Raw genomic sequence first — 25,840 nt, forward strand, 5'->3', positions numbered from 1 at the left:
TTGCTTAGTCATGCTTACTAGACTTGCCAACACACTTCTAGCCTTAACAACTCATCACTAGCTTGCTTTCTAAATGTAACAGCTGCTGGAGTACTTGATTATGTATAAATATTTGTATTCAAGGCTGAAATATTGAGATTTATTTAATAAGAAACTAGGGTGTTACACATACACAATAAAAGCAAAAGGTTACTGATTAAGAAACTACAACTTATTAAATTTACCCTGCTTCAATTATCAATTATCTTTTTCCTCATCCTACAACCACAAAAAGTATTACAAGTTACTTATTCAAACTTAAACCTCTTATAGTGCTGTCAGACAGGCAAGGAAAGAGCTGTTTACCAGCTCTTGATTTGCACCCAAACAACAAAAAGAACAGGCTTGTTATCCAAATTAGTTTGGTAGGTTCAAGACTAAATCATTGGAATTTATCAAGAGGTGAACATCTACTCCGAAAAATGGATAACATCACTCCACACACTCCAGAGGCCAATACCTAAGGTTGTGCTTTTGTATACTCTAACTTGTTCAGATCTCTATCTTCACCGCTGCCCTCTTTGTTGATCTTGGCATACCCCTACCACAACCAACACCCTACTCTCAAGTCTACTCTTCTAACAGAAGCATCCTAGGGTCTGTTTTTGAGATGTTAGCCATCCAATTAGGCGTTACCTCGACTTTACTTTAGTAAGTGCCACTCCAACTTTCTTCGGACATGACAATGTATAATCTATCCATATTTGTTGGTGACAATACAACTTAGGATTCATAATTCTACTACACTCGTCTCGTGTGGAAGCTGTTTCCAGTGGTCCAACATCCTTTCATGTAATCATAACAAGTTACTTTTGTTTTATAAAGATGATCTTAAAATCAATAGAACTTTCCGATAACTTAAGACTCTAAATGTTTGTTGCTTCCTCATCTACCTTGCTTTTATCTTATGACCGATCATTACATCATTTACTTATGTTGACCCAAAGTAACCAAAACATATTTCTTAGCTCATATTGTCTAGGCGTTTTTACCGCCACCTTCCACTTTTCCATTTACAAGGCTAAAGTTGCAATTCAGATAGTTTGTTTTAGTCTGATTCAGCACACGTCTTGTAGACTTTTAAGTGCTTCTCCCAAACTCTAGCTTTACATTAGCACGTAACTTAGTTTCACCAACCAACATGATACACACCAAAATGTGTACACCATGATATGTTATCTGGTATTGTTTTTCATCAGTGTGCTCATAACTGAAGTGGAGAAGTAAGGACTTGCAAACATCCTTTGAGCTATCCATTGTAATATAGAGATTGTCCTACCATATGACCCTCGTTAGAACCTTATTTTACAAATTTTAGATTAATTAACACCTTATTCTGCAGTTTACACCTCCTCATAGATCAACCAACTAGAAGCATTTTGGTGCTTGAATCAGACAGCTAGCAGAATTTATTAAAGTTATTAATTCCCGATGGTTGCTTTAGGTCCTATCAGGTCATCAAACTTGAATCCTAGAAGGGATTGTTATATGGTATTGGTAAGTATATTTTCGACCATAAATTTAAGTCGCAGAAGTGTATACCTGTGTTCCCTAAGTATTAAAATATACTTGTATAAACAAATATGAGCTTAAAGATATATATATGTTAGATCGTGCCTAGTAACTGGATTCTCAAAAACTATAATAAAATGCTAAAGGCACCAGCGCATCAACAATAATCCACATAACCCTTTTCACTGATTAGGACGGAATAATAACACTTGCAAGAAGCTGGGGACATTGGATTCCTGGATATCTAATAAACAATCAACGAGAAAATAAAAGGAAGGAAAAAGTACAAGTCGGTGCTATAAATACAGCATATGCATTCGGTATCTCCGGAGCAACTTGTTGGATGAACAGATGGATAAGTACATGTAACGCGTCGATCTACAAGAATCATAAGGTTAAAATAGAGAGAAGCAAATCAAACCTGTTGAGGCTGAGATGAAGGCCTGGACACCCAAGGGAAGTGTAAGGTCTTGCGAGGAGGTGGTCGGACGTAATCGGCTGTTACGGTTACGGCTAGGGCGGATATGACCAGAACCGCCGCCGCTAACGGTAGCACTATGTTCAACCTGTTTGACACCATTTTGAACCGCAAATTTCGAAGAGAAAGGGAGAGGGAGGTAGCATCTGGTGTGAAAGGAGAAAGGAGGCAAAATCTGAACTCCAAGTATCATAAAAACTTACAAAATAAGCCCTTATGGTTTATGTTGTTTCCGGAAACGACCCTTGTTGCTTATGGATTCCAGTTTGACAATAATTATCACAACAAAGAGACAAATAAGTCATGTTACTTTTTCTTTAGTAATTAGTAGTGCCTTTTCACTTTTTTAAATTACTAATACTAATTTTGTTTTTTGGTTATAAATCATTTTAATATGCATTTGCTTTTCAAAATTTACAAACATACATAAATTTAATCAAATAATTACGATAAAAATAATATATATTGCATTGAAGCAGAGGCCCTTGCGAAACTTTACAAATTGGATGAAGATTCGGTTTCAAAAACTTTACAAATTGCTCTCAGCCATCCCATAACTAGTACAGTAAAAAAAAAAAAAAAAAACATAAGATCTAATTGGATCTGCTACCATCCGAATTAGATTTTATTTTTTTTATAATTCAACCAATTTAAAATTGTAAATTATTAGATATAGGTATGTAAATGAGAACACGTTTCTTTTACGAAACACACAAGAACATCCTTTACGTGTAATAGATGCTTCAACGCGATCTAGCATCATATGTGTTTCACATATATAGAGAATAGAGAATAGAGAATAATAGATGGGCTTATGGAAATGGAAAGGGCTGGATGGGCTTTTTGTTGATGTTTTTAAGTAACATATCCATCCATTCCATACCCATAGAATGTCAATCGGATTCAGTCCATACATAGATTTAGATTTAGATAGCATACGTTGGTTTTTGTCATTATATAAAAGGCGACGGCTCTCCCAAAAATATCCTCTCTCACCATTCAACCCTATCTGGATTTAGGGTCTCTGCCATCCGTCTAGGGTTCTTATCATCCTCACCCTCACCCTCTCCCTCTTACTTCAATCTTACCAACCCCTCCCTTTATTTTATTAGGGTTTTTATCCATCTTCCACAACATGATGCAACCAGGCAACGGTATGCCACCACCTCCAATGGCTCCGATGCAGCCGCCACCACAACAGTACCAACAAGCGCCACCGCAGCAGCAGTGGATGATGCCTCCACCTCCTCAACAACAGCATCAACAACCACTGCCGCCCCATATGTGGCCCCAACAACAGCCACCGCCTCCACAGCAACAGATGATGCAACCAACTCAGCAGCAGCAGCAGCAGTATGCTGCTGCTCCTAGCACTACCGATGAGATTCGCTCGCTTTGGATCGGGGACTTGCAGTATTGGATGGATGAGACCTATGTTACCAATTGTTTCTACAACACTGGAGAGGTACCCTTCATATTTTTAGTTATTTCATTATGTGAATCTTAGAAACTTACTGCAAATCTTTCACCTTGTTTTTTATCTTTCTTGTGAGATTTATGCTGTTGACTTTGAAGTTGTTACGACCTGGTTTCTCTTGTTTATTTAATTTTATATACGTATACATCTACACACCGTTTGGTTAGTTGTCGTTGTGTAGAAATCAATCATCTTGTTGGTGTGTATGTGAATGTTCAACATTGGAGATATTTCCCTTCACTGGATGTGTTCAAATTGAAGGTGGTGAACTAACTGATTGTTGTTATGTATACTATAGGAAAAGATTCTTGTTCCATTTTGCTAGTTATGTTGGGCGATGTTGCCTGAACCTTGGAACTCCCTACATAACTCTAGCTATACAATAAAAGCCGTGTTTATTCCTCTTATCTAATTATTCATGGTTAGGCTCTTTCCTCAATGGGATCAGTACTATAATTCTTGAATAAAGTGTCACTCCACTGGCCTTGTTGATTTCCAGAATCTAGGAACTTTCACAGGTTCAAGTTGTGGGTTTGTTTTAGGCAACTTATTTTCATTTACACTGTTGTGGGATACCACATTTCCACCTTTTAACCCCTCGAAGATCTGAAACGTATTCTAAATTTTTTGTTCAGGTTCTTTCAGTGAAAATTATTCGAAACAAGCAAACTGGACAACCTGAGGGTTACGGTTTTATTGAGTTCAGGAGTCGTACTGGTGCAGAAAATGCTCTACAGACCTACAATGGAACACTGATGCCATCTACTGAGCAGAATTTTCGCCTCAACTGGGCTACCCTTGGTGCAGGGGAGAGACGCAATGATGATACCCCTGACTACACAATATTTGTTGGTGATTTGGCCGCAGATGTTTCAGATTACATACTGCAGGAGACATTCAAAGCTGTTTATCCATCCATCAAGGGAGCGAAAGTTGTCACTGACAGAACAACTGGACGTTCTAAAGGCTATGGTTTTGTTAGATTTGGAGATGAGAGTGAGCAAGTTCGTGCCATGTCTGAAATGAATGGAGTTTTATGTTCATCTAGGCCAATGCGGATTGGTCCTGCGGCTACCAAGAGTGGTGCAGCAGGTGGGATGCAGAAAGGTATGTTCTTTAAGTGCTTTAGCATGTCACTGTTGTGAAACTAACCTTAAAGGATTGTTCTTTTAGATGGATGATTGTATTATTTTTTAGAAGGTCTTATCCTATTTGTTTCTTTTGATGCCTTTTAGATAGAATTGTCCACCTTTTGTTTCTCTCGATTATTTACTCTTTCGTAAGGCTTATGGTGGTTTTGGACCTGGATCTTACATCACTCATGCCTTCTGGTTACCATAAAATTTAGTCATTTCTTTTCAGTAGTTACATTTGTGAACCTGGGAGAGTTTAATTATGTCAGAAATATGCAAAACTTATAAAAGCTCATGTTGTCTCAAAAGCAGGACCCAGAGAGGCTCTCATTTTTGGGTGCCTGGAACTGATTTCAGCCGAAATGATTCCACTTAATTGCAGTGGCCTTGTTTAGGTCAGTGGTTTTGTTTATGTAATGAGTTTCTTTCCTTATTACAGTTCTTTTGGCGCTCCTTTTTCTATATTCACCTTAGTTTTCAGTTCCGTTCCATATAGCTTTCCAGTTCTTTTTTATTTATTTACCAGTCTAAAATAAACTGCTTTGATTCTCTTTTAGTTGCATGTCTTTTTTATCTATTCAATTTTGTGTACGCCTCTTAGAACCAAGTATTCTTTTCATATCATGTCATCTCCGCTATTTGTTAATGGCAGTTCCTTTTTCTTCTTATACCCTGCCATATTGGTTCTTTGAGCATTCTTTTATCATCTTCGAGTATAGGAGAGTGCTTTTCATTTTCGGTTCTTTGTGTTCTGGTAATGGTACTATGTTACCCTGGGTTAAGAGTTTGGATGTGGATGGCCAGTTATATTTTCCATTCCAAGAGTCTCATATCAAAGACCATAGGTCGCAAGGGTTTATAGAAACAAGTATGTTCTTTATCTATGTCTATATCTTGTTAATTTAGGTTTTGGTTTACCCTTGATTGGATTTAGGATGGTAAAAGTGTGTACCTTTGCCAATGTTGAGACTGTGAAAGTACTTGTCTGTATAATATCAGACATGGTCATGAATTCTTCCATCGTAGTTGTGTTTGTGGAGACCATGGCCCGAAAAGAGCTTGCCCTCAGATCCTAGTTCTTTTTAACAAATGACTTGTAGTCTTTTTTTATGTTGACTACCATCATCTTCATAAAGTAAGTTGCACATGCTCTTTGTAACTAAAGTCACCTTTAAAGGCATGTGCTTTTCTTTTTGACGAAATCTTAGTGGTCTTAGTGGATGTTTGTGTTCAAGTTGTTAGTATGTGCATTTGTGTGATTCCATCAAAAGCTGGAGTGCAGGTTGTATTCAAGGTAGGACAGCAATATTCTGAGGTTGTATTCAATTATCTCTAGTTACTGGTTTTTGTGGGGTGCCTGATCATAGCTTTTGCTTTTTAGCTGGAAATTCTTTTCCTTAGCAACCGGCTACTATTTTTGCCCCTTATAGTTTGTGCCTTTGTGGTGCTTGAACATGATTATGTTACAAACATTATGCTATTGTTTCCATTGATTGATATGGCATTAAGATGTGGAGAGCTGGTAAGTTCATTTGTGTTATAGAAGTATGGGTCTTGGTTCTTGACACTAATCTTCTGAGAAATCGACTTCCGTTTGGATAATTTCATCGTTCTTGATAATCTTTAGGCAGTGTATTTTGGAATTTAGATTTTCCATTCTTTTAAGAGTTGTTTCTTTACACTGTCTGAACATTATTGACTCATGCAGCTCCCTACCAAAATGCTCAAGGAAGTCAGGGAGAGAGTGATCCAAACAATACAACTGTGTGTATTTTCTCTCTATCTTGTGGTAGTTATTGTGTTCCATCATACCTAGTTGACAATTGACATTCATGATCGTCAGATATTTGTTGGTGGGTTGGATCCCAGCGTCTCTGATGAAGCCTTGAGGCAGGTGTTTGGACAGTTCGGTGAGCTAATTCATGTCAAGATTCCAGTGGGTAAACGATGTGGGTTTGTTCAGTTTGCTAACAGGTAATACATGAAGATTTTATTGTCCAGTCTGTTGAGCGTTTCTTGGTTGTTTTACTTACTTGTTTGGTGGTGTATTATGTTCCAGAGCATGTGCAGAGCAAGCGTTATCAATCCTAAATGGTACTGAATTAGGAGGCCAAAATATTCGCCTTTCGTGGGGACGTAGTCCGTCGAGCAAACAGGTATGAGTGGCCACCTTTTCTTTTGCTGCCGTTGGTAATTAGTTGTAATGATGTAATTGACAGCTAGAGTTGAATTTATATATAGGGACAGACAGATCAAGCCCAGTATGGCGGCGGCGGCGGTGGTGGTGCATATTATGGGTATGCACAAGGATACGAAGCGTATGGGTATGCTCCACCACCTCAAGATCCAAATGCGTATTACGGCGTGTATGCAGGAGCAGCTGGATATGGTGGTTACCAACAACCACAGCAGGTATGGTATATATAACGAAGCATCGTGTGAGAATGGGAGTTCAAGGGATATGAGCACTTTTAATCTCACCCCACCCCATGAATTACACGCTTATCAGGGGTATTAATCCGTTCAATTAGGATGGATATCTCTTATTACCCTTCTCGCTGGAACACAACCCAACCCAACCCTGGTATCTTTATGCATCTTTTGTTCTTTGATTTGGGCTAAATGTGGATATTGTTTGTATTTTGCAGTGATGATGTGGAAGTAGCAGAAGATGTGTTTACACTTGTGAGGTGTGAGAAGTGTTGGGTGTGTAGTAAGTAGAGTATTAATGGAAGTGGAGTTTGATGATATGCCAAGGGAAAGCACCTAGTTCGAGTTCGAGTTCTAGTGTCGATGTTACTTGACATTATCCTTTTGTTTTTTTTTAATGATGTTTCGGTTGTGGATCTCATCTATTATCTAACTGTCGCTGTGGGTTGAGAATATTGAATTTCTGATTTCAAAATCTTTGTTAGTTGCATTATATCTTTTCTTTAGTTCTACTGATCCCGGTTGGTATTAATGATGATTTCAAAATCCACTTTTGGTAAGATGTATGTTATGAAAAGTGTGGCAAAAGGAAAAAAACAAAACCTATAAAGAATTCCCATCTGTTACGCAACTCTCAACACCATCCGGAAGACTGTGTGTCGAGCATTGTTCTACTACAAGACATCCTCATTTTTACAACCTCGTTCTTTCTTTTATGTGTCCGACGCTCTCACCAAAGAATACAACATAGCTGGTACCTTCTTAAATTTGCCTTTTAGTTAGAACGGAACCTTCTTCTTGTCACACAACGGCTCTCCAATTTAGCCATCCACCGAATTCTTTCTGGTTAAAGAATATATTTCTAGTTGTTCTGAAACAATTAGGAGATTCTCTGCTATTGGGGCTCTGTGATGTGATGTGTTGAGAAAACTACATCCTTGCACTTCTGAATCACATAGTTTTCATCTTTATGCTAAAACTTCTTGCTTCGATGCCATTCTTGCATGCAGAAAGAGAGATCGTAAAAATATTTAAATAGAGAGAGATTATTATTTTAATACTTCGGTATTGAAAATAAATATGTAGGATAGAGAAACAACATTTTATTAAATGTATTTAATAAATATGTAGTATAAGTTAATATTAGAATTGGTAAAATGGAGCAGTTGTTTAACTTTTAATATTCTATTTTAAAGAAAAAATTAAAATAGCTGTTGCAGATTCTCGATATTTAACTCTTGAAGATATAAGAATTGCCTTAAAAACCATATTAAATCAGAAAATTATAAGATTTGCTCCATATAGTCATCAAGAGCATGAAAGACATCCAGAAAACATTCAACAGCCAAACACAATATAATCATATCATCAACTTAAAACCTACCTTTTCACTTGTACATTGTCCAGTCTACAAAATTGGAATTGCGAAACTCACGAGTGCATACAACTCAACAGCTTGAGGGCAAGCTCCTCTTGCTCGGCCAAAGAGATTGCATCCGTCTTCAATGCAACCTTCGATCTTCCCTCCTCCTCCTCACTATCGCTATTGAAGTACACCTTCGATTTTTTCACATTCCTCGTGTCTTCATCCTCATCCTCATCCTCTAATTCTTCATCTCTTGCCCTCTTCTGTTTCTTCTTCTCCTTTATTCTCTTTTCTTTGCGCCGTTGACGATCCAGGAGCTTGTCCTCCTGGTCGCGTGTTTTCATATCTTCTCTCATTTCGGCATACCTCTTCATTACTGCAAAATGCACATAGTGGAAACATGTCACCATATCACATATAGTTTGGATGCAACCAATGATATTACAAACTTCACCAAACAACATAATATGAAATAAATGGACCCGGGGCAGGTTCCTTTAGAAACCTAACTTTCATTAGAAACCAAGGGGAAGCCCAGAGCACGACACATGGCATATTAATCAGGAATATGGACGTGTTATTCATCATGACTGTGTGATTCATGATGAATAGCTTCCATATTCATGGTGAATATTCATCCTAAACAGGAATGTGGCGTGCTCTGCGCAGTTCCTAATCAATTTTGGGTTCCTAACGGAACTTCCCTAAACTATCTTTAGATCTTGACCAATCCCTTAGGATGGACGTAATTGAAGCTATGTAAAAACTGGTGAATGAAGCAATATAAGGTCAACGGAACTGTCACTAGGATGGAAAGAAAACGACTACTCAACAAATGGATGCAAGCAGGCAGAACTGTCAAATGGGAATACTACAATTGTGGCAAGTGAATGGGCACTTCCGATCATTTAAGTTTTAAGGGAGTAGAGGACACTGTAAACAGGCATGCAAACAAGCTCAAGTTGAATACAATGTCCACCAAACAACAAAGATTGTCCCAAGGTGACCAGTGAGCCCTGCAGGGTTCTCAAACACGAAATAGACTCCTTCCACACGCCCTTACCACATTTCGTTCGTGTCACATTTCCCCACATCATTCCACCAATACAGGGTGATGGTGGCTGTTTGGTTGGTTTCCATTAAGTCGTGTATGGATGCTGTCTATATAGATCAATCTGTCTGTATAGAAATAGATCGAGGAAGTTTTGTTTGGGAGAGTTTTTTCATAGATGGAAGGAGCGTGTTTTTTAATCGGGAGAGGAACATTTGGAGAAAACTTGGCTTTCTGCATAAAGCTCTCCCTATAAGCTTACTGAATAAGCCAATTTATATATCGTTAAGCTTACCGAATAAGCCAATGTATAGCTAACTGATAAGTTGATGAGTCCCATTAAGCTACTAACAAACAGGCCCTTAGTTTTTCAACAATTCTTGTCTACTAGTGTTAGCTTTTCTTCCCGTACTAGTAGTTTTTTGTACTACAGGGAGGTGGGGTTTGGGGGCGGGATGTATGCAGACATCTTCTAGAGAGTAGAGCGGTTGTTCCGTTTCGGTTTGATATTCCACCATCACCGTCCCCACCCCAGTTTATGACAACGTCCACTTGGTTGCAAGTCCCCTTTTATAACGAGTACATCTAGATGGAGGTAACCAGAAAGCCAAGCCAAGCCAAACAAGCCCAGTATATCCCACCGAGAGATGGGGTTTAGGGGTGGAACGTCAGCAGGACTGTCTTCTAGCCAGAGAGTAGAGCGGTTGTTTCCATGAAGACACGATTTGCAATACTATATGATATATGCTTTTTTTCTTTATTCTTACCTACAATTGCTAAAGCTTACAAACAATTTCTTGCTCACAGTAGATTTAGCTGCTTTGACCGCGGAACGACCATCACATTATTTTGTATTGAAAATCAATCAAGTCAAGAAGTAATGTAAAAGTCCTCTGTTAGAGCATCTACAATGCATGCATCTTTTATAGCTTTTTACCATTACAATTAGCTATTTTAAGGGGTAAATGCCATTGGTGGGGAAAGCTATCTGAAAAAAAGGTTGGAGATGCCCAACCGGTAATTGAGATGACTTTTTCACACCCAATTTTCAATTTACTTAAATTTTCATTTTAGTCCCCTTTCCAATATAATTTATCATTTTAAACCTTAATACATTTTGATCAATTAATCTAATTCATTAAATAAGTTCATTTTTACAACAAAATATATTATTAAAAAATTCTTGTCAAGAAAATCAAAATGACACCAATATCGAATGCCTAAAAAATATATAAATCATAAAATAAAATGTATTTATGATGGTTCTTTAGGAGAGGTTTTATAGGACAATTTAAATAGAAGAGGAAAAATGTTAAATTCTAAATAACAAAATGCTTTTCAAAAGGTCATTGCATTGGAGAAGGTTTTTAAGAACAGGTTTTTGTTAAAATAAGTTAAGTGGAAAGCTCGCATGGCAAAAACAGTAAGTTGATGAATAGGTTATGCATTGGAGATGCTCTTAGAGAAAGGGTGTTCTTTACCTTTATCTTTATCGAGCAGAGCAGAGTCTGTGGCACTCATGTCAGCTAATGTTGCAAGTGGTGGCAGTGTGTTCCCTTCCTCATCAAATACAACTCGTGTCCCCACTGGTCTATGGACATTAATCTTCAGCTTCTTCTTCTTAAGAACTCTAGTTGTAGGCCTACAAAAGAACATTTGAAGGCAGGCATTAAAACGTTGCACAAATTAAGTGCCAAAATAGCTAATCTAACCGCCACCTGCAAATTTGCAAAGTTGTTGGTACAGATCAGCATGATCACCAAGAATGTAAACATAATCAGATTGTTCTATTTGTAAAAAGCATTTCTCAAAAGAACAATAAGAAATTAAGAAGTTCAGAGATCACGTACAACAAATGGTCAGCTGCAATTGCTTTCCCTTCCTCACCATCTGCAGTTTCCTTGCTTTTAAGAAGATCAAGTTCCTCTTCCTCTTCCTCTTCAGATTCCTCAAATAAGTTGTTTGTTGGCTTTTGTCTCAAAAGCTTCACCGAATCTTTCTTTACAGGAACTTCCGGTACCAAATTGGACTCTCCGGGCATCTTTTTGTCTACATTTTTACGATCAAGGTAACGGAGCTGTGGGGTCATCGGCAGACCCAATGATGCCGAGAAGTCATCAATCGGAAGCTTCGTCACATCAAAAACTTCTTTATCTTTCTGTTTGTATATTGATTTCACGTATGTTTTAAAAGCCCTTTGAGCCAAAGGCTGCAAATCTGTGTACTTTGCTAGCAGAGCAGCCAACAAACCAGAAACAGATTGCAACCGTTTTGTGTTTGCCTGTAGCATATGAAAATTGCATCATCAAAATTACAACCAAGACTTCGAATGCCAACACGAATCAAGGAAAGCAAAAGAAAACGTTACCTTGTCAAATTGAACAGGTATCTTTTTCTCTTGCAATCTCTCGAGCATCTTCATCTCTGAAGGCAAGAGAAATAAGACGGACCTCCCCGCAGAATCATAGCGGGCAGTGCGACCCACTCTGTGTATGTAACCTGCAACATCATCAGGGCAATCCACCTGAAAAAGAAGTAAAATATTAATATTCCGAAAAGTGCACAGCTAGCGTCTTTGCAAAATTCTAGCTTACCTGAACAACCCAATCAACCCCTTTGTTGAAATCAAGGCCTCTTGAGGACACATCGGTTGAAAAGAGAACTGACCGTTGCTCAACAAACTGTTGCAATATGAAAGTCCGTTTTATTTGTTTCATCCTTCCATGCAAGCACTTCAAAGGGATACCCGGACGTAGCTTCTTGAATGCTTCGTATACAAACCTTACCTATCAAAGTGGGAAACAAATTAAATACAGCAAATTAACAGACAACAATAATCATGAAATCTCAACATCAACAGAAAAGACAACTTCATTTGAATTCGTCATATTCTAGTTAAACACAAAAAAATGAGCTACCTGCTTGCAGCTGGAAAGAAACACAAGAATCCTTGAATTTAGATGGGCCTTAATGAAGCTCCATAGCATATCTAGCTTTTGATCAAGGGGAACAAGCATGACTTTCTGCTGCAGACGACTCGGAGTAGCAGCTATAGCCTCCTCATCGACAGCAATATATTCAGGGTCCTTCAAACTGAGTCGTGCAAGATCCTTAACTGATTTTGTTTGTGTTGCAGAGAAAAGTAGAGTCTGTCTATATTTTGGAAGTTGCGAAATTATAGCATTTACTTCCTTCTTAAAACCAGCATCAAGAATGCGATCTGCTTCATCAAGTACCAAAACCTGTTGACTGGCATGAAGCATACACCCAAATCAGTAAACTGGCAAAAATATTGGAGCAACCAATATTCTGTTCTTACACATAATCAAAATGAGATAATCCTTCATAATTACTCTTAGGACCAAGAGGTGACAAGTTTACAAGCACTCGCCGTAACACCGAAGCTTGAGAAAGCAGCATGGCAGGTGAAAAAATAACAACAAAAACAAGAAAACGGAAAAATGGACCAATAAGTTTTGACCTGTAGCTGTGAACAATCAAAATTCGGAGTTGCGTCCATGTGCTTCAAAAGCCGGCCAGGAGTACAGATCAATATGTTCATCCGATTCACATGATCCTTCTCTTCATCATATTCATTACCACCAATTAAGAGACCGGCACTAAATCCATGGTGCTTGCCAACTGATTTTAATACACTAAAAAGCTGATCTGCCAATTCCCTAGTTGGAGACAGGATAATGCTACCTAGTCCATCCTCCAACCCCCATCTTGCTTTGTATAACTTCTCCAGAACCTAAAAATATAAAGTTTTTGGAATCAAATAACATCATATCAATACTTATTCTGGCAAAAAATAAAGGACTATAACCACAATATATATGTAAAACACAGCATATATCTTACAGCCCGTTATTAGATAATTATACTTTCTTTGTATGAAAATAATCATGAAGCAGCAAAAGATGGAAAAAAGCGGGTCATGATTCGTTAAGTCGATTACCACACAATGTAAGAGAATAAAAGGTTGAGGGCATGTTAGATTGGACTTTTAAACTTTTTGTCATACAAGTGAGGAAAGGATAAAATATCCACATGACCACATAAGGGAAAACAGTAAGGACTTTGTATGAAAGCAATGGTTTTTCTATTTCACATCACATCCACTGAAGGGTTCTTACAGAATGATGACTGATGAGCATTTCAAATTGAAAGAAGGATACTATGAGTGCTCTAGATCAGGTCATCTTAAAAAGGTGGTACATAGCTACAGAAGTGCATTCTTATCTCTTTAATTTGTTGCCAATTGCAATAGTTTCCACATCTGTTATGTTATGATCATCACAAGGTAATGGGTCTGAATTTCTCTTACAAGTGATTATTGATACTGTTTTTTGTCCACTGACAATACATGAAAGAAAGATTAAAATCAGCTCATGAGTCATGAACCACACCCCTCATAACGATGAAATGATATAGGATGAGACAAATTTTATAACCGCTGGTGATAAATTATAATAAGACCACTTGAAGATATATAGGCCATAATGCTCAGATAGATGATAAGAAAAGGCATTTACTTTTGGAAGAACATAGACCTGCAATCTTTCACACTTTTGCTGTGGAATGCCTACAAGCATGTTATAGTGCATTATTATTCAGGCCTGGTTTAAAGTCTAAGATCACAAAGAAAACAAGTCTTGCTATCATATTTTATTCGATAGTCCCACTTACTTTACTCTACATCATATGGAACATATGCATACATAATTACATATTCATATACGCATACCCTCAATGGATCAATCTAATCAGGTTGACAGCAAAGCGTATGTATCAAATGTTGCGCGTAATATTCATATAATAAGCTAAATAAATTACTCCCTAAAATAGACAAACTTACAGGAATTATAAACGCTAGGGTTTTGCCGGACCCAGTTTTGGCCGCGCCGAGTATATCACGGCCACAGAGCGCATGAGGCAGCGAAGCCCTCTGAATATTAGTCATGTTTCTATACCCAGCTTGACGCACTCCATCTTTTGTATTCTTTGACAATGGGAGTTGCTGGAATTTCGTGCACCCGGCGAACTGAGAGTAGGTACTCTCATCGATACGGCCGACCGGAGATTTAGCAGGCAGCGGCGGGAGGGATAATGGGTTGGAACCAGATTCGGGTTTCCCAAACTCTATCCATTTTTCCAATAATTCGATTTCTTGAACCTCCGATGTGCGGCTCTGTATCCGTAACTGCTTGGATTTTGGTTTCTTCATTGTTGATCTGGGAAATCGCTTGTTAGGGTTTCAATCGGAAGTGTTGGGTTCAGATTGGCTTAGGGTTTTAGGCGGTAGGACTTTGGGCACAATTGAAAATCCTGAAACAAACTAGGGTTTATCATGTTTCCCCAAATTTATAAATTTCATATACATTGAATGTTTAGAAACCAGAGAGTCTATACAAAATGTTTACCTCTAATTTCTTTAAAATAAATTAAATATATTTTCAGGTTTTTATAACCAATCCATAAATTAAGAAACTAATTTTTATAAATCTTTTTATAACTTATTCAATTCAATATTCTAAATAAATAGTAAATGACGAAAAATCAAAAAATACACTGGGAGGACACTTATCTTAGGTAGGCATGGTAACGGGGTAGGTTTTGTAATTCCCGATCCTTTGACTTCTGGTCAAACCTCATGAATAATATCTTTTGTTTTTTAGTCTCCCAAGAATCGTTGGCCCTGGTTTGAATAACATCCCCAACCCTGTCCCCGGTTTGAGTCTACCGGGAATCCCTGACCTCGAGACTCGTTTAGCGGGGAATCCCCGTCCCCGTTCGGGTCGAGTGAGCCGAGTTCCTCACCGGGTGAGACAAATCACCATCCTTACTGATAGGCATGGATGGACGTTAGGGCCAATCATAAAAATGTTAGGAGTTCTCATGTAATTTGGAAGGTCATGTGATACTGACAATAATTTGAGGGGACTTCTGGTTCACAAGATGTTTCTTGATATAATGGAATTTGATTTTGAAGAAATTAAAATGAGATATTATCCGGTATGACCACTCGTTTATTGGCATACATTAAAATGGAATATGTTTGTTTACATAATGTAATTTTGGAATTAAAATGAAATATTAGTAAATGATTAAAATATATATATTTTTTAAAATTAAAACTGAAATCCATCTAGATTAGTGGTGGCCGATGATGGCCGGCGGTGGTTCAGATTGGTGGTCGTCGGTCGTGTTTCAGATCAACGATGGTCGGTGGTGGTTGGCGATGATTCAGATCGACGGTTCATAATGGTGGTTCAGATGGTGGTGATCGGCGATGGTTCGTATCAAGTAGGGGAGATGAATATAATTTTGTATTTTTTAGAAAATTGGTTGGAATGGAATTCAAAATTTCCTCAATTGTGATGGAATGACCAAATCAATAAATAGTGAAAACGTGTATAATTCAGTTCCATTTCATAGCAACCTAAATGTCTGAATAAAATTTAGTCAATTAAATCAATCATCCCTTTAAATTCCGTCAAAATCCTACGAACCAGATAACTTTCGGAGTTGTATGTAATTTGGAAGCTCGAGTGACGATGACAAGAATTTGAGAGATATGCACTTCACTCTTTATTTAGTTTCATAACTGACAAGTTAAACTTTATGGTTTTGCACTCGACACCACCCTAAATTATTGGCATGGAAAGCATAAGAATCAAATTACGCGTAACGTTAACTTTCCCATATGCATATACGTCAGTTGAAACACGGGATCATGTTATATTTACAAAACATCATATGTTTTAGTTTAAAGCAATTGAATTGATAAAATAAATACAATCATCAATTCATTATGTGTTGAAATGGATTTGGAAATGGAGATGAAATATACCCTAAACTACCTTCTATGTTTATTTCTATAAAGGGTATATGATGAGGGAGGGTAGCCGCCCCCCCTTCCCCTCATATTCCATATAGCAGTAGCACAGACCGGCCCCTATTATAAATTGCTTTTCTTAAATCATCAAATGCTCATTCCATTTTTACCTCTCCATTCCAAGGTGTCATCTTTCAAGAACTACATCTACCGCTAGATCCCCCCCCCTCTCCCTCTCACAACGATTCACTTCATACTACCAACAATCAACAACATCCTCAAATATGGGTTGCAGAAATGGAGGACAATTCCAACCCCAAGAACAAGACAGAAGATCATCGTCAATTGTGAACGATGCCTTGCTCTTAACCACCATGTGCATCATTGGCTTCCCTGTTGATGTTCACATCAAGGATGGTTCCATCTATTCTGGAATCTTCCACACTGCTTCTGTTGATGACCATTATGGTATGTAGGTTTTTTCTTGTATTCGTCTTCATCTCATGATTCTTGATCTGAATCCCTTCATGGGGTTTTGGGTAATTGTTAATATTTGATCTTGAAATCCCAATTTAGTTGATAAAAGCTTTTATCCACTGCCTCTGCTTCCGAATTCCGACCATTATGATCTGTACGTCTTCCTTGATTTCTTGTTTGCGGGCTTTCTTGATTTCTTGTTAGTTTATCGAGTTATGATCTCAATCTTTGATGAATCCCTCTGAAACTGCCATTTGAGTAGGTTTACGCGCTCAAGATTTGATCTCTAATGCATTGGACGACAGAAAATTACACCTTTTGATCACTGACATATTCTTCAACTTGGGGGTTATATTGATTTCCCCAATTCAGAAATTGATTCATAACACCATTTATTAATTTTATATAATAGGTAGAGCTGCAGAAGCATGTGGGACTCTAATTTACAGAAATGAGTCTTTAGTATCATATAAGAAACTAGCGTATTTGGACGATCTATTGATGATTGATATCAACGTCTTTGATCTTAGAGATGATAACCCATTTGAATGTTGGATAGCCCTCTGCAAATTTTGGAAAATTGGTTCTATGTACTATTTGATGTAGCCACCATTGATGGCATGGCTTAATAGATAAGAGTATCTAATTTTCTTGAATGAATAGATTACCATAAAAGAGTAAATGAAAGATCCGCAACGTTCAAACAACGCAAAATGAGAAGTAGAAACCTGAATGAATGTAGATTTTTAAACCAGTGGATTCTATCGAATATCTTTGTTTGATTTGAATTGCATTTCCGTTGATCTAGCTATTGTGTTGAAACGAGCAAGGATGATCAAGAAAGGAAGCTGTGATTCAAATGTGGCGAATGAGGGGGTGATAGGAACACTTGTAATCCAGTCAGAGGATCTTGTCCAAGTGGTTGCCAAGGTATTCATGTGGCATTTTACATTATTAACCGTTCATCTGAACAGTATGTACATGTGCATACAAGTAATTAATAAATTTGTCTAGTATGCACATGTGCATAACATGCGCACGTGCATAAAAACCAAAAAACAACTTCAATTACTTGTATGCAGCGCATACCATCCAGATGAACAGTTAATCTCTCTCTCTCTCTCTCTCTCTATATATATATATATATATAATAAGTCATATAGTAAGGTGACTTAATATACGAGCATGGTTTTCACAGAGAGTACTGCTTCCCGCGGATGGTTTTGCTGGCCATGAAACCGGGGATGATACGGAGGCTGTGGCTTGCGCTTTTCCTTCTAACGGAACTCCATTGACAGAAGCAAATAAAACAATCTCTAGCATGTCAAATGTTGATCAGCCACATGCTAATCAAACAAGGTCGGGATTTCGTAAATCTTTTTCTGAAATTTTGTTCATAGTTTCATGGAAACCGTAAACCATCACAAGATTAGCACAAAAGATTCGGTATATATTGATTCAAATCATTATGTTGAATTGCACTACTTACTCAATACATATGCTTTCCTTATTCAGTACTTCAATCGTGTTCCCAAATTCAGTAATTAATAGTATTGATTCATATTATAGCATATTAATAGAAAAACTTTCAAGTTTTGTATGGCAGTGAGTGCGTAATTAGCCCTAGACCGACAATCTTGACAAGTTCTTTTATAAATTCAAATAACATGCTATGGGGTGCACTAAATTTAGTATTTTTTTTTCGTTGTTAATGAATCTTTATTCAAATGGTATGCATCGTTACTCACATTTACATTTGTCTTTGCAGATGCTCATCCGGGACTGAGAATGGGCTTGCTAATGGCTTTAGGCCCGAGCTTGCTATTCACTCGAGTAATGTTCTGGAAGTCAATAGAAAAGCAGATCTCAGAGGCTCAACAAAGGTGACATTTTTCCGCCAACTTGATGAATTAATGTACACGGGAACTGAATTATGGGCAAAGGTACCTACTTTTTACGCGCTCTAATCAGTTTTCTTTTTCTTTATTACAGAAAGAAGAATCTTTGAATGATCAAGATGATAACAGGTAATCATACTAATTTTTTCTGTAATCTATTAACGATAAATCATGGTGTTTTTTTATTTCAAATGGGGTTATCGTGTTGTACTTAGTTCCCATGAATTGCTTATGGCAGAAAGAACGGATCTAAAGTCCCTGCTAACGGAATACTCCCTGATGGTGCTGCTTCTTCTACTTCCAAGAAACAAGAAACTGTTGACGCTGTTCCTTCTGCTACGATATCTTCAGAACCATCATCAACTCCAAGTGAACCCGTCACTTCAAAAATCTTGAATCCTAATCGAGCCACTAAGGTATATTGGTTCAATTCACATGTGAATACATTAGTTCTGCTTTTTTTAATAATGTGCAATTTGTCTTTAGGAATTTAAACTTAACCCTGGAGCAAAGATCTTTTCGCCATCATTTCCGAATAAGAGATCGGCTACTCCTCCAGCAATGCCAGCGGGTGCAAATCTTGCATATGTTCCAGACGGTTATCCTGCAGTACCAGTTGCTACTCCGCAGCCAGAAGTTGAAGTCAGCCCATATGCTCATCATCGTCCAGTGCCCGTTAAGTTTGTTCCATATGGTAACTTGATTTCTGGAAATGGAGGCGGCGATGTTCAACATCCTCCACCTGTAAGTTGAGATGAAATGTTCTATTCACATGTGAATACGTTCCACCCCCCGAGTCCCTGACCTTGCTTTCATTTTGGTTGTAGATTGTTGGATATGTGGCAAATAGGAGTCAGCCGGTTAGATATGGTGGCCAATATCATCCTGTTCAAACAGCGCCTACCTATGTTCAACCAAGCTCTCAGAATGTAAACATCTATAAGTACCAAGTGTGGTTTTAATTTTTGCAAATGAGACCAATGATCTGATGTCGTGTGTTGGCTGTTACAGGTAATGGTTGGAAGATTGGGACCGGTTTTCTACGTCCATCCACTTCCTCAAGTAAGATCTTTCGATGACTTTGATGTATAACCAAACCGGTAACCGGATTGGTTTTCTAAAGTAAATGTGTTGGGATTTGTCCAAAATGCGTGTAAATGACAGAAAAACCGAAATGGGGAATAAATGTATGAAATGAAAAATATGCATGTGGTCCAAGTTTGGTGACAAATTTTCGTCTTGGTTATGCTGGTGTTTTTATTCACATGTGATGACCATGTAAATTGTTGATGCTGGTGTGGTGTGGTGTGGTGTGTCACCTATTCTTATTCGCATGTGATGATTATGTAAATTGTTGATGAAGGACATGGTCCCGAGTACAACTGGTTTCTCTCAAGGGTCTACGTGCTCTATCTTAACTCCGCACCAAGTCCACGTCCCTAAACACCAAGGTAATCTTTATTCCTGAGGATATTCATGGAAAGAACCGCTCTATTTTTCTGGATCTTTACACTCTCGGTTTCTTTTTAAAATGTTCCAATGCAGGAACCGGAGCGGCCCAAGCATTGCAGCTATGTGCGACGCCTCCATTTATAGCTGCGGGTGGTCAAGCACCGTTTGTGTTGCCGAGCCACATTCCGATTTCGCAACCGCCGTACCCTGTGATCCGTCCAATCTCGGTCCCGGGGTCTAATGGTTTCTTAGTATCAAAGTATTCTTGAATCGAGAAAATAGAGGTTTCCCTTATTGTTTGGTTTAGAGAGAGAGAGAGAGAGAGAGATGAAAAGGTCTTGGCCAAGTTTTGAATTTTTTTTCTTCTTCCCAGTTTGATAACTTTTCACCTTCATTCTGTTTTGTTCTTTTTGTAATTCAAATACAGAATGAGTTCAACTTTGAAGAGAGCTAAAGAATTGATCATATTGATTTTTGATATAAAATTTGAGCTGCGTTTGTTTGTATACATACAAACATGTTATCTGTGTCGAGCACAACGCTTGTTTTCATAAAAACATCTGCCTCCATCTCTAACAGGCCAAAACATGGGTACTAAATCTCATCCAAACTCCGCACTTCAACTTAAAGGGACATTGGTTCAGCATTACCCACCTTCTACTCAAGGTCAAGGATTCAAGTCTCATCGTAAGAAAAGCATAGAATACATGACGAAACCAGATGAAAACCATCTTCGATTGCATACATGTAAGTGCTTAAGAAGCAAGAACTAATTAAGCATAGAACACGAAACAAAACCATCTTCCATTTCATACATGACTACTTACGGGATTTCGACTTTTTACCAGAGTTTAAACGAAGTTAGCAAGCCGGGTTTTTTTTCTTTTTGAAAACATAATCAAGGTAGCTTTTTTCTATGAAACGACAAAGAAACTGCAGGCAGTCTATCCTACACTAGCTGTTTTGTTGCACTGTTAAATAAAACAACATCCAACGTTTTCGGCTCCATAGCATTTGGAAGGTATGATACTCGCCGAAGAGACCAAAGGCTGACTGAACTTACATCCTTCCTGCCTGAGAATATGCCTGATGATGATGATGATCGGTTTCTTCATCTCTGTTACGACCCACATTAAAACCTGCAGTTGGATGTCCATTTCGAGGAACCTGGTCATCACCCAAATTCTGCTGAACAGCCTAGAGCGCAATATTAACATCAGTGTGAATATTTAATATAGTAACTTGTATAAATCAATCGACACAAACCCCATATACCCCCCTCTCGAAAACAGGATCAGTATGCAGATCTGCCCTCTACCCCAAAGGGTCGATCTATGTGCAAAAGTGTGAGCGAAAAGAAAAGAACCAAATCCCATCCTCAACCTCTGTAAGGGGCTGCTTGGTTGGTTTTCCATTAAGTCCTGTATGGATAAAGTTGTATGTGTGGATTAATTTCTTTGAAGGATTTTTTTCATAGATGGAAGAAGCGTGTTTTTTAAATAGGAGGAGCAGGTTTCGTAAAAACTTGGCTTTCTGCACAAAACTCCCCCTAGAAGCTTACTGAATAAGTCAGTTTCTATATCATTAAGACACTACCAAACAATCATCTCTAACTGACCAAATAAGTTGCCAGTCCTATTAAGCTCATTAAGCTTCTAACAAACGGCCCTAATTCCCTTCTTCCTATCCACACTAGCTACAGAACTACCTTTTTTGTGCAAGATGTTGTGAGGTGAAAAGGGTGGCTAGTGAATTTCGGAAGACTCGGAGAGAGAAATAACAAAAACAAAAGAGAACAGTGTGAAAGAACAGGCAAAACAGAGTTATTTTACCTGCAAAAGCTCTGTCATTCGCCCGGTTCCACTATGCATAACAGGTCCTAATACTGGTGCAGGTTGGAAATGGTGAACTACATGTCGAGTTTGCAGGGGTTCAACAAAAAGAGGCTCGTTCATGTCAGCAATATCTGATTCTGTTTTGACTTGATTGGCAAACAAGCCACCACCTTGCAGTTGCACATCACTTGATTTTGTTGGCTTAACCCCTTCCACCTGTTGAGCGTCTGGCATGCCTTGTTTGAAAGAAGCATTTTCGTTTCCGGATCCTGTGGGTGTAAATTGGGAGCTAGTTTGAGACTCCGATGCTTGGCTTGTTGATCCATTCGGTGGGTAAACTGCCAAGGGAAGAACTGTGTGCACAGGCTTGCCTTGTGTGGCCCTCAAATGAGGAGCAGGTTGATTGGTTGATAATCCATTTGATAGGTTAATTGGTTGAAGAACAACAGGCACGACAGTTCCTCTAGCACCAACTGGAGGGACGGAGGGAGCTATAACATAGTTCCCTTTAGACGGTGAATTTGTCATCACCGCATCTCCCAGAGGTGATCCATTCCCAACATAAGTAACAAGCTGCATATTCTTCTCCTTTGATCGTCGTTTGCGCCTACGAACAGGAGTATGGAATTCTGGAAATGGAACTTCACTTCTTTTGATCATTTCAACATGAGGTGCCACATCATTTTCTGCTGTCACAGGGGTGGTATGCCCTGGTTTGAAGACAGCCCCCCTTAATGTGATATTTGAGTTCCCAATCCTAACAGCAAGCAGGTAACCAGCATCAAAAGTGGCCTCGACAACACCAGTAACAGACTGTCCGATCATAACTTCATTTGGATCATTGATTGGGTCAACTCGAGGAGTGGTGCTATTCATCTGGACAAAACCAGGAGGCATCCGAGCAGCTTGGGAACGAGCTTTTGCCGCTCGTCTTTCACTTGGATCCTTTCGTGGGCGGCCACGTTTGCGCTTTTCAGGAATAATTAGTGATGCATCAGGTCTTACTTCTTGGTTCACCGGGTTCATTTTCGGCAGTTAGCACAATATATGCAGATTTTGGTTAGAAGAATCTAAAGCTTTTATCTGCATAAAGACAAATCTCAGTCAATGGTGAGTTCTGACACAAGGGAATGAGAGACAGAGAGAGAATACAAAAAATAAAGCTACGCGCCTGACCAACAAACTAAAATGGAGTGAAGTATCCTCACAGACCAAATACATCCGACATGATTTCAAGCTGTAATTAAGGGTTTCCAAGTTGGGGTTTTTTCGAATGTAATCAACAGAATCTCAAAATACCAAAAACTTCAAATCTTTAGGGTTATGCCTTGGAGACTTGGAGTGAGATAAGTATATGGCGCTCGGCGTTCACTAAGCAAACCAGTTTAATCTAGCAGTTCAATAAATCTCTAAACTAGGGTAACCAATGGTGAGTAGCATAATTTGGTGGTCCATGCTTTATAATGATTTGTGATGTCCACACAGAGGGTGAGGACCGGGATAGAAGACAAAAGTTTACATACTAGAGGATCGATGTTAAGTGATGATAGATTGTAAAATAATTCTGGTATGTCATTTAAAACCTTTGTCATTAATTCATAATCATTCTGAACTGGATCATAAAGCAGCTGTACTTCCTGTAATGAGAATAAGTAGCTTCCTCCGTAAATAGGAAGATAATATATAGAAGAGGAGAGGTATCTCTAGTAAGATTTGAGTAAAATGACTCGAGACACATCTGGAGTTCTGGACCATACTCCATGGATGGTCATGGTGTAAGCTCGAAAATAGCTTATGATAATTGGAGTGCTGATCAATGACGAAAATTCTCAAAGAGGCATTGTTGTAAAACGTACTTCTACACAGAAGGAGCTGGCAAGGGGGCAACGTTGGGGTCTCTCCTTGACTGGGAAACACACCTTGGTGCAGGACTTGTAATTGATTTAAGAAACCTTAACAATTTTTTAAGTTTTGTTATTACTTGGTTCTGTCTTAATGGACCAACATTTTAGGTCTTGGGCCCTCCTAAAAAATATGAACCTGGTATGCACTCTTCCAACTAATTTATTATGCCATACAAAAGAGGGAGGCCAGCATCACGGAAAATCAGGACTTGGAAAAAACAGGTCAGAGTAACACTAGCACGCACATGCAGGGTTTGATTGCAAATCCGCATCTCGAGGGTCAGCCTCTGTTCTTGGCCTCGAGTAGCTCTTCATCTCTATTATGCTTCCATTTCTTTTCACTCTCCTCTCTTCTCTCTTCTGATTTTGCTTATGGTGTTGACTGGAAGTAAGTAGTTAACAACTTAATGTGTTACTAATGTTATAGCAGCAGATAACTATGGGGACTGGTAGGAACATGACAATCACTTGAGGGTAAGTTTTAAAATGGGCCATCTTCAAGATGAACTGGAGTTATATCCAGGAATGTCAGCCTACATCACATTTTTTATTCAAGGTTGTAACTCAATGTTGAACTTATTTTGCTTATTATTTAGAACTCCCTGAGGTTGTTGCACCATTTGATCGTTGTTCATCTGTACAAACTTTTTTCCTGAATATTTGATGTTGTTAAACTGTTTGTACTGGACTTTTTCCAAATTGACTACTATTTCAACTTTGATTATTTTTAGTATGTGTGTGTATATACGAAGATATATGCGACTAAATTTATTTTCAATCACGCGCCTTGTAGGCACACACAACTCATCCTCGCCTGAGAGACCTTTGCCACTCACGGCGACTTGCCAACTTCGTATTAAATAGCACTGCAAATAAGCAACCACGAAAAAAAAAACTACAGGATACAAGAGTGGCGAAAGAACCAGATTTTAACACATGATCGCATTAAACATCTAGCGATTGAAACAAATATAGTTTTAGGGGGAAAATGAGATGAACGAAGTCAACCATATGCACAAAAGGAACAGTATCAGAGATGGAGTAAGATGCAATACCAGGAACTAGCATATAATCATTGAATGAAAACAAAAATTCCACTTACTTAACACACAATTACGCCTTATCGAGCCTCCTTCCTTTCATAGATCATCAATCTGTGCATCAATTTGAGAATTACACGAACAATCATGTAAGTAACTGCATAAACTACCGATAAAATCATCAGGAACACGGTTTCAAAAACCTACAATATGTTGAGTATGATGATGTAAATTGAAAACATAGCCGTACCTTTAGAGTTTTAGAGGGTGGAAGATGAAATTGACATTGTGATTTGAAACCCTAGATTTTCTGTATTGAGAGTGAGGAGACTGAGACGGTGAGTCGGAGCTAATTACGGCGTTTTATTAAGAAAAATATCGACCATTTGTGCTTCTAATTTTGGCCTGACAAATTTAAGGTAAATATTGCACCTACCTCCCTTAAAAACTTAAGTATTTGCATATTAGCCCCTTTTCATTTGAGTATGTACGTTTCAGTCCCAGTGGTTTGATGATAAGTTAGTTGTAGCATGGTGTCATGTAAGTGAATAATTTTAGTTTAGTGTTTGTGATGACCTTAATAATGAGGAAAAGGAAGGGAAGTAGGTTTTTGCTAATGTTGATCTTGATAATAAGATATGTTAGTAATTGATTTAATGTTTAATATATATATATATATATATATATAATATATATTACAGTGTTGAGAAGTTTACTATGTTTATGACATTGGGAAAACCTTCATTTATTCAATTTTATGCATAATAGCAATGCATGTAATGAAACACACGTGGAAGTTGAAGTATAATTCGTGTCATGTGTATACATGAAACGTAATACGTGTTACTTTCCATGAATGAAGCTAACACATGAGTTGTAGTGTACTGTTAGATCAATAATGTGTAAA

At 38.2% G+C, this 25,840-nt stretch overlaps 5 protein-coding genes across 12 annotated transcripts in view; 2 read left to right on the forward strand and 3 right to left on the reverse strand.

Annotated features, from left to right (window-relative positions):
- The window catches only part of LOC112507222 (purple acid phosphatase 18), a 10,919-nt gene extending 8,667 nt beyond the window's left edge, over positions 1-2,252 (reverse strand). For all 4 annotated transcript variants that reach the window (XM_025111694.1, XM_025111693.1, XM_025111695.1 and 1 more), the window contains exon 1: positions 1,973-2,252. In XM_025111694.1, the coding sequence (XP_024967462.1) occupies positions 1,973-2,131 (159 nt within the window). In that variant the 5' untranslated portion in view covers positions 2,132-2,252. The remainder of the gene's footprint in view (positions 1-1,972) is intronic.
- An 803-nt stretch (positions 2,253-3,055) lies between these two features.
- LOC112506513 (polyadenylate-binding protein RBP45-like) lies at positions 3,056-7,562 on the forward strand. Its single transcript, XM_025110624.1, has 7 exons — positions 3,056-3,494; positions 4,142-4,613; positions 6,348-6,403; positions 6,483-6,613; positions 6,699-6,795; positions 6,881-7,051; positions 7,288-7,562. The coding sequence occupies exons 1-7, from the start codon at positions 3,165-3,167 to the stop codon at positions 7,288-7,290; spliced, it is 1,260 nt and encodes a 419-aa protein (XP_024966392.1). The 5' UTR covers positions 3,056-3,164; the 3' UTR covers positions 7,291-7,562.
- A 762-nt stretch (positions 7,563-8,324) lies between these two features.
- Positions 8,325-14,821, reverse strand: LOC112507817 (DEAD-box ATP-dependent RNA helicase 32). 2 transcript variants are annotated; one of them, XM_025112535.1, is made up of 8 exons: positions 14,348-14,821; positions 12,968-13,240; positions 12,405-12,728; positions 12,081-12,167; positions 11,855-12,010; positions 11,337-11,767; positions 10,968-11,128; positions 8,325-8,811 (listed from the first exon to the last, which is right to left on the reverse strand). In XM_025112535.1, the coding sequence occupies exons 1-8, from the start codon at positions 14,714-14,716 to the stop codon at positions 8,501-8,503; spliced, it is 2,112 nt and encodes a 703-aa protein (XP_024968303.1). In that variant the 5' UTR covers positions 14,717-14,821; the 3' UTR covers positions 8,325-8,500. The 2 variants fall into 2 exon arrangements, with proteins under 2 accessions (XP_024968303.1, XP_024968302.1); XM_025112534.1 differs by having other exon boundaries at positions 12,081-12,272.
- A 1,781-nt stretch (positions 14,822-16,602) lies between these two features.
- Positions 16,603-20,490, forward strand: LOC112506461. Its single transcript, XM_025110516.1, has 11 exons — positions 16,603-16,795; positions 17,613-17,734; positions 18,003-18,163; positions 18,573-18,687; positions 18,797-18,831; positions 18,941-19,118; positions 19,189-19,446; positions 19,530-19,631; positions 19,714-19,764; positions 20,066-20,153; positions 20,248-20,490. The coding sequence occupies exons 1-11, from the start codon at positions 16,612-16,614 to the stop codon at positions 20,421-20,423; spliced, it is 1,470 nt and encodes a 489-aa protein (XP_024966284.1). The 5' UTR covers positions 16,603-16,611; the 3' UTR covers positions 20,424-20,490.
- Positions 20,491-20,936: 446 nt separating this feature from the next.
- Positions 20,937-25,301, reverse strand: LOC112506462. Of its 4 annotated transcripts, none has more exons than XM_025110517.1 (4): positions 25,184-25,301; positions 24,996-25,047; positions 21,987-23,072; positions 20,937-21,293 (listed from the first exon to the last, which is right to left on the reverse strand). In XM_025110517.1, the coding sequence occupies exons 3-4, from the start codon at positions 23,013-23,015 to the stop codon at positions 21,129-21,131; spliced, it is 1,194 nt and encodes a 397-aa protein (XP_024966285.1). In that variant the 5' UTR covers positions 23,016-23,072; positions 24,996-25,047; positions 25,184-25,301; the 3' UTR covers positions 20,937-21,128. The 4 variants fall into 4 exon arrangements, with proteins under 4 accessions (XP_024966285.1, XP_024966288.1, XP_024966286.1 ...); XM_025110520.1 differs by having other exon boundaries at positions 20,937-21,351; XM_025110518.1 differs by having other exon boundaries at positions 24,996-25,090; positions 25,184-25,254.
- Between the last annotated feature and the right edge of the window lie 539 nt (positions 25,302-25,840).

This window comes from Cynara cardunculus (assembly GCF_001531365.2).
Source record: "Cynara cardunculus var. scolymus isolate 2C chromosome LG 2, CcrdV1, whole genome shotgun sequence".
Taxonomy (NCBI): Eukaryota; Viridiplantae; Streptophyta; class Magnoliopsida; order Asterales; family Asteraceae; genus Cynara; species Cynara cardunculus.